Raw genomic sequence first — 9340 nt, forward strand, 5'->3', positions numbered from 1 at the left:
CAAGCCAAGAAGAAAGAGGGAAGCTCGGGGGTGTGGATCGGTGAGCGAGGTGCGGCATTTTACGTGGTGCACCCCCACGGCACGCAATTACGATTAGCTCCACAGTGTCAGCAGTTCTTCCGGCTAATATCCGAAAGAGTCTTTCCCAGACGCAATTTCACGGTGTGCACATGGACGAACAGGCAGCGAAAACTGGGCGATGGTTGTCGGAATCAGTGAAGGTATCAAGTAGTATTATAGAAGAAAAAAAAGTATAGTAAAAATAAGCTGCCAAAGTTCCCCATGGCGAGATCCGGCGCGCCGTGTGAGAATATCGCGACATCAGGATGGAGGTTCTTGCCGAGATCCGATGGGCAGATACCGACATCGACGAGACCGAGAACAATGCCTCTATAGATTTCCGTCCCAACTATTCTCAAACTCCTCCGAGCAAGCGGCCTTCTCGAAAGCCGCCTGAAACATCGGATGTCAGTGGAAGCAAGCAGAAACCACGGAGGTGCTGTTGCGGTGATGCTGCAGGATTGAATCGCCGGGTATTGTCGCAAAACGGCCGCCAAACCGATCCGGATCAGGACTGCGCCCCATCCTTCTTTTGCCGAACCACTCTCCTTTCCCCAGGAATCCTTCCCTGCTGAGCAGGGCCAGGGAACCTTCGAAGAGTCTCTTTATCCCTCCGCTCTTTCCCCCCAATGTCTAAAAAGAAAAGCCGCCCCTTGCATGTAGCAAATCATTACTTCATTGCCCATCCCGGACTGGCCGGTCCCCCACCCGCAATGCCTCCCAGAACCCCAGTCATATGAGTCCGCTTAGACGTGGGATTGGCGCTTCTCCCTGCGGGCGAGAACTTTCTTGTAGATCCAGAGGCCGATGAGCCCGACGCCGACGACGAAGACGACGCAGAACACGACCATGACACCGGCGTTCCTGCCGGCCCAATTTGAACGCTTGGCGAGCGTGGAGAAGCTGTCGCGAGCGACGAGGGAGTAGTTGATGGCGGCCATTTTGACGGAGTGATTAAGGATACTAGAAAAACGAGATAAGTTAGCGATTCAGGCTCCGAAGAAACGAGAAATCGCATCCAATTGAGAAATTGATGTGCTCCAAGGTCGCCAATCGGGCGGTCCCGGTGCCCAGCCGCACGGACGCACACGAGAGCTCCCCCGGTTTCTTTTCTCTTCTTTGGTTTTGCTTGGCGGGGTTGCGTGGGCTCCAGCACTAAGCAATGAGGGTTTGGCGGTGCAAGGGACCGCAAACACCACAACTGCCGTGGCATGCTTGGCATCCGTCATGGCGCTCAGGTCCACGACATCAAGGTGCCCGGGAGCCGCCCAGAGGGACAAATTGGCCCGAAAGCGGATTGCGAAATGGGGGTTGAAAGATCGGCCAATTGAGTGTGGGAGGTTTCTCACATTTTCGCCTTTAATGCGGGTTAAGGAAGCGGGATGGATGAAGACCGAGGGTGTGACGAGAAAGGTCGAATTGACCGAATGAATGCAGCAATTGGCGGATACGGGAATCGAGGCCCCAAGAGAGTCGCAAAGACCGGGTGAACGACACACAAGACAGCTGAGCGGTGGAAGGACGACGGGCCAATTAGGGGAATAGTCGGGCGTGGCAGTCTCCTTGTTTCCAGAGGAAAGGTGTCATGTGAGGTTAGGAAGAGGTGGAAGGGAATCAGACAGAGAGAATCGAAACGGCTGGTGGGAAGGAACGAGACAAAATAACTGCTGTGGGGCAATCGGCGGAACAAGAAAGCTTGGCCGACGGAGGCACGGAGGCGTGCGACGATGGACAAGGCTTTTTTTCTGCTGCCAACTTTGCGCGAATTTCGAATCAGACGGGACCGCCCAAAGCCGCCGGGGCAGACAAGTACACTACACTAGGGTGGGGGCGCTCGGATCGGCTGGAATGTCGTGGTGAGCTCAGCGAGCTGCTCCACCGACAGCGGCCACGACTCGCGCTTTTTGCGCTGGTGACCTGCATGGCGCTCCATCGCGGCGCTGCACCCGCGGAAACGGGGATCGCCCGCGTGCTAGGTGGGCAGAACCATTGCATAGGTAGGAAAAGCCTGGGTCTTGAAACACTACATACAACTACTAGTACACTACTGTGTACACTGCTTGTGCGTGGCGAAATGCGGTCTTCTTGCCCTGGCAAAGACGGCAATGCTCGGCGTCACCTACTGTGTACCTATAGTTGATACGGTCCGGGGTGAGATCAGTGATCCCTGGAAGGGGCGGTCTCGCAAGCGGCCAAGCGACAAGGGACCACCGAGCGAGAGTGCGGGCGACCCTGGTTTTTCTGTCGGGCAGCCTACACCACGCTAGTACGGATTACTTGTACTCCGTAGCTAGTGAACGAACGGTAGCCACCCTGTGGGGCCTTCGATGTTTGATGGAGGAGGTCTGTGAGACTAGTGAGCACCGATCACCTCGCCGCTCAAGATGGCAAGGTCGCACTCTCAATTTCGCGCTGAGCACACAACGAACCTCGCGCTTCGCGCTCGGTTGCTCGTCGCGCCTGTTTCCGCTGGGTGGCGCGCAACGATTATAACTAACTACCTTGGTTAAACGGCCAGACCATGTCACATACTCGTTAGTGTAAGCTATGTACATACAAGTATATACAGTACCTGAGGCTGAATGGTTTCACTGATAGACATGTGCAGATGTCGGGCAGCATGTAACTTAATCTATCGGAAACTCGCGTTTCGAAACGTTCCCCTCGCTGCGGATGATGGGACCTCGGTGATCTCGACAGCCCAATTACGCCCATGGATATGCGCACTGCGTAGGGAGCGATGATCCGCGAGACGCCGAGGGACCATGAGGAACTGCTATGATGGCATGTAATTCAATTGACGAGTAATTTTTCAGCGGGTTCATACGGGGGAAGCAGCCATTTCCATGCTATTGCACTTGTAGGATTTATTTCCGGCCACCCCACTCTGTGCATCCGCTCTCCGCTGCAGCCTTCCTTCTCTGTGCAGCTTGCCGTGCTTCCCGACAAGTTCCATGACGTGTGGAGCCAAAAGGCAAACCGCCGAACCTGGGGGGCGAGAGGCGCCGAGGCCTGGAAGGAAGTGGAACGGCTTTAATCCACGGAGATTCTTCATCGCGACTTTTGAGATTGTGTGTTTAATTGGGCTGGACGGGTTAACTTATTGTTTCGCTCCATGGCACTCGGAAATCTTCAAGCTCGCGTGGCTCGGTCATTCGAATCTAGACACCTTTGGAAGGTCCCTACGCGTCCAGACTTCCCCTTCGCAATGATAGTCTTGTCATTTTCTGTCCAGACCAAGCGAACAACGGGCGAACAAAAAAGGCCACAAAAAAGAAACATGAAGTGTAAGTGCATGCAGGTTATATTCGGTCTTTGGTACCATTTGCGAAGTGCGATGCGATCAAAGGATGTCGCCGGATAACAGGCCGAGTCCGAAAACCGCCTCCCACCGCTGCGACATCACGACGTGTGTTTCCTTCTCGGGGGTGACAACACAGCACCCCCCCCCCCTTCCCTTCTTTCTTTCCCTTTTTCCTCTTATCTCTCTCTTCAGTTGAATCAAAGCATCACTTAGAACGGTTGGCCTAGAACCTCGCACCACCACCGATGCTCAGCAGGAGATGGGCGCGGGCCCAGGGGCAGTGTACGGCTGGCCGTTGTTGTCGGGCTGGCCGGTGGCGCCGTAGATGTTGATCAGGATACCGGGGTCGCTGGCGCTGTAGGCACCCGGGAAGCTGACAGTCGACGGCGGTGTGAAGGAGCCGCCGCCGGATACGTTGATCTGGGCGCAGGACTGGTAGAACTGAGCCTGGCCCTGAGAGTAGGCCGAGTGCAGAGCGAGGACCTCGACGCGGAGGAGGTAGTTGCCGTCGGCGATGCACTGCGGGAGGTTGAAGTACACCCAGCCGTTGTTATTGATGAGGTTGTCGACACCCCAGGTCTTGGTGCTGGGATTAAAGGTATCCTCCCAAATCTTGAACCTATACGGAGAAGCGAGCTCCGTCAGTCTCGACTTGCCCAACCCGATGTCCCTCGGGCCGCGGGAATACATACCACTTCAGGCCCGTCTTGCTGGCGGTTGCGGCATTGTCAACCTTGGCGAGGTAGGCCATGACGGGGCCCTTGTGCGACTTGGCAATCGGGTTGTCTGGGTCGTTGGGGAACTGGGCACCGCCGATGACATGCTGATACCAGGCACCGATCCTATCGCCGGCCTTGACCTCGATGATAGTGTTCGACGTCGATCCCGACTGGCCGCAGATCATGTCCTGGCTGTTGACATCCTGCACGGGGTTGTTGTTGTTGGGAGCGCGGAGGCCGGTGAGGGAGCCCTGGTCCGCTCCGTTGACGGAGACCTTCTGGAAGATGGCATGCCCCTCGACGGTGAGGGCAGTGGCCAGGACGGAGAAGAGGGAGAGCTTCATGGCGACCTGTGGCTGTGATTATGGGCTGAGACGGGGGGAAGAGAGAGACTCGAGTCGGCCTGGGGGTGGTTGAAAGACCAAACTACCAGGGGGGCACTCGCCCCGGTATTTATACAGCCCGGGAGTGTGGTTACGGGTTGCGGCGCCCGGCAACGAACCCTTGGATCCGGATGATGGCCCGAGATGGCACCGAGCTACTGAAGCACGGGGAGGTTGGCCAAGGCCAGCAGGCAGGGTGACGGCATCCTTGATTCCCGCGCGCCATCGTGAACAAATGAGCGAAGCCGGAAGTCAACTTGCCGACACGGCAGCTTGCGGACCGGTAGTCCAAGAGGGCGGGGCCCCAGGTCTCGAGATGGGGAGCAATATATTCAGATATACTGCGCGGTATATTGAGCTGTGGCCTGCGCCGTGTGGCATGCGCGCGCAACCGTCAATGCCGTCCCATGCCCAGAAAAAACGTCACATTTAGGCAGTATCACGGGCCCCGTCAGGGAACGGGTAATCCGCATCCAAAAACAGACAAAAGCGGAAGCTTTCCTAATTCAGCCGGCTGACGAACGGCTCCCAAGCTTCTCCAACCTTCCCATAGTGGTGGGTTGTGTTGTCGATCTGATGTCCAAGCCTTCATGCAGCGCCGTGCGGCAGCGCTAAGCGTGGGGCGCACGGAAACCTGGGGACCAACGATTGGCGAAAGAGACGTTGAAACCCGGAACTGAAAGCCGTCGATTGACCTTGCAGAGAATCATGTCCCTCAGGATCTGGTCTACAGTAGAAATCGACCGTCATCTTCAAGCAGCGCCGTTTGATGTCGGTTATGCTATTAATCGTCGACGGCGTGCGCCTTGAGACACTCCAGAGTTTGTCGGGTAGGGTGCCGTCGGTGTGCATTACGTCCCGTGGCGGCGGGATGGAGATGCTCGCGGCCTGAACCGAACAGGTTTCGAGTCTGGTGGAGGAGGTACTGTACACTACCTGACCAAGACTACCCTTAGAGGTTTCGTGGTGGCTGGGTCAATGAGGGTTCCAGTTCATGGCAGGTGCCTATATACTGTTGTTCGTACATCTTCCGCGGGAATTATAGCTAGTGGAGCTAGGAATCGATTGTGTGACTGTACGAGATTGGCAAGGTGAAAGAATGAAGTGCAACCTCGGTTTAGAGAATATCGCTGAAAACGAACCCGGCAGTCAGCCAATCAGTCTGCATCTATTGTTCAGAGAGCTGGTGGCCAGTGCTCACTCGAACGAGCGAAAGCTCCGAAACTCGAGAACGACGCAATCAGTCCGGGCCCAGCAATTGCGACGCCGTTAAAACCGATCAACGCTTGCCAATTGCTCGACATAGCCGCAGTCATGGCAAGCAAGCTGACCCCCTTCCTGACGCGGACGGTCGCCCGGACGGCGAGCCGGGTAGCGCGGCCAATGGCGCTGCCGACCCGCGCATTCTCGCTCTCGGCGACGAACAAGAGCGACACCCTCATGGTGGTGAGTGGTCGCGGCCCGCCCGCCGCAGAGGCAGCCCGAGGAGGCATTTCGAGATGGCGAGAGAGCAAGGAACCCAGCTGATGATGCCCGCGGGTCACGTACCGCAAAAATCGCAGCACCGCAACACCCCCGACAACAACCCCGACATCCCCTTCAAGTTCACCGAGCAAAACGAGCGCATCATCGCCGAGATCCTCAAGCGCTACCCGCCGCAGTACAAGAAGGCGGCCGTGATGCCGCTGCTCGACCTGGGCCAGCGCCAGCACGGCTTTACCAGCATCAGCGTCATGAACGAGGTGGCCCGCATCCTCGAGATGCCGCCGATGCGCGTCTATGAGGTGGCCACCTTCTACACCATGTACAACCGCACCCCCGTCGGCAAGTTCCACGTCCAGGCCTGCACAACGGTATGCCCTCTCCCCTTTTTTTGTTCTTTTATTTTTTTCGTCCTTTTTTCCCCTCTTCCTTTTCCCCTCCCTCCCAACTTCCTCCTTACCTACTACCTTCATTCTATCATGTCTCGCCCGGGTCGTAGCCGGGGGCTCGGAGGGCTAACCAAGACGGTTAAATTACAGACGCCGTGCCAGCTGGGCGGGTGCGGCAGCGACGCCATCGTCCAGGCGATCAAGGAGCACCTGGGCATCAAGCAGGGCGAGACGACCAAGGACGGGCTCTTCACCTTCACCGAGGTCGAGTGCCTGGGCGCTTGCGTCAACGCGCCCATGGTGCAGATCAATGACGACTACTACGAGGACCTGACGCCCGAGACCATCAAGTCGCTGCTTACGGCCCTCAAGGAGAGTGTGACGGACGTGAGCAAGGCGCCCAAGCCGGGCCCGCAGAGCGGGAGGAAGACGTGCGAGAACAGCGCGGGCATCACGAGCCTGACGAGCGAGCCCTGGGGGATCGAGAAGACGAGGGACGATTTGTAGACTAACCGAACCATTCTAGGTGGCCGATGGGAGTGGGGAAGGGGTGAGGGGGGGTGATAGACGGATGTACAAAATCAAGAGTCATCTGTGTGTATTGACAAAAAAATAAAGAAAAAGAAGACTCACAACTTTCCGTTGGGTGTGCAGTGATGACATGACGGGGACTTTTGACACGACGGCCCGAATTCAAGACTTATTTAATATCCCGGAGCTAACTCTCTCGGTAGTACACAAAATAAAAGGAAAACAGGTTGCTGTTCCCTGGCGGTGGACGAGACACCGCCCCCCAAACTTCCCGCCCTCAGTTGCATTTCGCATAGCAATTCAAAAGCCCTTCGGCCGCCAACGCCGCGTATCCGTATTAATCAACGTACTTTTCCCACCAAACACGCATCGTCAAGTCATTTAAAAGAGGGGGAGGGGGGGAAAATCCCGAGCCCCAAAAGTCTCTGCTGACCGCGCGCGCGCGAGGAGCTTTTTTTTTTTTTAGTCCAGTCGTAGGATCCAGCCGTCGCCAAGCCGGCGGTTCCGCTCGTCCAGGCCGCCAAACACGACGATGCCGTTCTCCTCGAGCTCGCCCATGGGTGCGGTGGCGACCCAGCCCCTGGGCCCGGGACCGTCAGCCGAGGCGTCGTCCTCGTCTTCGTCGTGCGGGCCCAGCCGGACCCGCGTCCACGTCCCCTCGCCGCTCTTCCTGCCGACGACCGAGAGGGCCGTGTCGGCCACGCTGGCGAGCGACATGTCCTCGGGCGGCACCTGAAAGGCCCATACGTCGTCCCAGAACCGCCCGGCGCCCGCGTGGCCCACGCCCGACGCCTCGCGCTCGCCGAACATCAGCACGAGGTACTCGCGCCCGCCGCCGACCGTGACGGCCTCGAGCCCGGCCACGCTCCTGCCGCCGGGCCAGGGCCGGCGCGCGCCCGTGCCCGCCTCCTCGTCGTCGTAGTCGACGTCCTCCTTGCCGAAGAGCAGGCTCTTCCACCCGCCGCGGGCGCACAGCACCGCCTCGCCGCGGCCGACCTGGTCGTCGAAGACGTCGACGGCCAGCTCCAGGAAGTCGAGCTGGCCGCCCTCCTGCGACGCGCCGTTGAAGCCGCCGAAGCGGTACAGCCGGCCGCGGCTGATGGCCAGGGCGGCGCCGCCGCGGGGGGCGCCCGGGGCGTCGGGCAGCCGCCGCCACACGCGAGAGCGCACGTCGAAGGCCCAGACATCGGAGGCGCGCTCCGTGGGCGCGCCGGGCGCGGACGGCGCCAGACAGCCGCCGTGGATGATGAAGGTGCCGTACCCGTCGTCCTCGCGGTCCGTGGCCCGCTCCGCCAGCACGCCCACCACGGGCCGCTGCGGGGTGCCGAGCGAGCGCTCGGCCTCGGCCGAGGTGCCGAGGGCCCAGTCCCGCCATGCTTCCGCCTTGTTGTTGTTGTTGTTGCTGTGGGGGTGGGCCGGGGGCTTGGCGGAGAAGGCGTCGGGCTTTGGGGTGGCAGCGGCTGAGTGGTAGCTCCGCGGGGCCGGGCGCGGGATGTCCGGGAGGTTGGCGGCGGCTGGCCGGGGGTCGAGGAAGGACCAGAGGTGGGTGCGCGTGTCGAAGACCCAGACGCGGCCGCCTTCGTCCAGCGGGGTCATGTCGGGGCCCCCGCGGCCGCCGAAGAGGAAGATGCGGTGGCCGATCACGGCGGTCGCGTGCCCGACGCGCGGGGGTGGGACGTCCGGGAGGTCGCGGCGCGAAGCGGGAGAGATGATGCTGTCGCCGCTGGCGCCGCCATCGCCGCCCAGACCGGCCTCGGGGGATGGAGTGGTGAGCGGGACTTCCGAGAGCTCCCTGTCGTCGGGGGTCCCGGTCGGGGTCCCGGTCCCGGCCCCGGCCCCGGCCCCCTTGGCCGGCTCTTCTCCGTCCGCGGCCTCGGGCTCGGGCTCTTTCACAATAGGAATGACGGGCTTCTCGGCGCCGGGGCGAGCTGCGGGCTTGGCAGGTTTGGCCTCGATGGCGTAGTAGTCGGCCTGGGCGCCGCTCGAGGGCAGCGTGATGGCATGCATGTCGTTGTCGACCGGGCACCGGGGCTCGACCTCGCCGCCGAAAATGTAGAGTGTGCCGCCGACGATGTCAGCCGAATGGGACGATCGGGGAAGCGGGGGGATCTGGAGTTTCTCCCAAGTCCCCTTCATGGCGCTGCTCCTGCCACGCCCGCCTAGCGAGGGCATGGAAGGTATCGACTGTTCGAGCGAGTGGAACATCTCGGTTATGCGGTGCTTGAGCAGCTTGAACGAGTCCATGATAGGCCTGGCAGCGGGTTCGTTGCAAGTTTTCTAAGCGAGATCAGTGGATTTGCAGACCCTTGATCTTCTTTTTTTTCTTTTTTTTCTTTTTTTCTTTTTTCTTCTTTTTTTTTTACCTCTCGTGCTTGGCACGAGAGGAGAGGCGGGGAGGAGCTGCTGGAGCCTGTTCCCCTCGGTTCTCTTCCCTTTCCCTCTTTTATGGTATTCGATACACAACTAAGATGA

General features: G+C 59.4%; 5 protein-coding genes across 5 annotated transcripts; 1 reads left to right on the forward strand and 4 right to left on the reverse strand.

Annotated features, from left to right (window-relative positions):
• Positions 1-119: 119 nt before the first annotated feature.
• Positions 120-497, reverse strand: P884DRAFT_265328 (uncharacterized protein). The gene has a single exon (XM_069441934.1). It carries the CDS (start codon positions 365-367, stop codon positions 158-160), a length of 210 nt encoding a protein of 69 aa, XP_069293431.1. The 5' UTR covers positions 368-497; the 3' UTR covers positions 120-157.
• Positions 498-659: 162 nt separating this feature from the next.
• P884DRAFT_265329 (uncharacterized protein) lies at positions 660-1023 on the reverse strand. The gene has a single exon (XM_069441935.1). It carries the CDS (start codon positions 999-1001, stop codon positions 807-809), a length of 195 nt encoding a protein of 64 aa, XP_069293432.1. The 5' UTR covers positions 1002-1023; the 3' UTR covers positions 660-806.
• A 2419-nt stretch (positions 1024-3442) lies between these two features.
• On the reverse strand, positions 3443-4564 carry P884DRAFT_102305 (glycoside hydrolase family 61 protein). The gene is made up of 2 exons (XM_069437027.1): positions 4057-4564; positions 3443-3983 (listed from the first exon to the last, which is right to left on the reverse strand). Exons 1-2 carry the CDS (start codon positions 4425-4427, stop codon positions 3614-3616), a joined length of 741 nt encoding a protein of 246 aa, XP_069293433.1. The 5' UTR covers positions 4428-4564; the 3' UTR covers positions 3443-3613.
• Positions 4565-5460: 896 nt separating this feature from the next.
• Positions 5461-6912, forward strand: P884DRAFT_232952 (thioredoxin-like [2Fe-2S] ferredoxin-domain-containing protein). The gene is made up of 3 exons (XM_069439865.1): positions 5461-5912; positions 6029-6319; positions 6488-6912. Exons 1-3 carry the CDS (start codon positions 5781-5783, stop codon positions 6842-6844), a joined length of 780 nt encoding a protein of 259 aa, XP_069293434.1. The 5' UTR covers positions 5461-5780; the 3' UTR covers positions 6845-6912.
• Positions 6913-7087: 175 nt separating this feature from the next.
• On the reverse strand, positions 7088-9229 carry P884DRAFT_319648 (uncharacterized protein). Its single transcript, XM_069445362.1, has one exon. It carries the CDS (start codon positions 9110-9112, stop codon positions 7331-7333), a length of 1782 nt encoding a protein of 593 aa, XP_069293435.1. The 5' UTR covers positions 9113-9229; the 3' UTR covers positions 7088-7330.
• Positions 9230-9340: the final 111 nt, after the last annotated feature.

This window comes from Thermothelomyces heterothallicus (genome assembly GCF_042370625.1).
Source record: "Thermothelomyces heterothallicus CBS 202.75 unplaced genomic scaffold P884_scaffold_43, whole genome shotgun sequence".
NCBI lineage: Eukaryota > Fungi > Ascomycota > Sordariomycetes > Sordariales > Chaetomiaceae > Thermothelomyces > Thermothelomyces heterothallicus.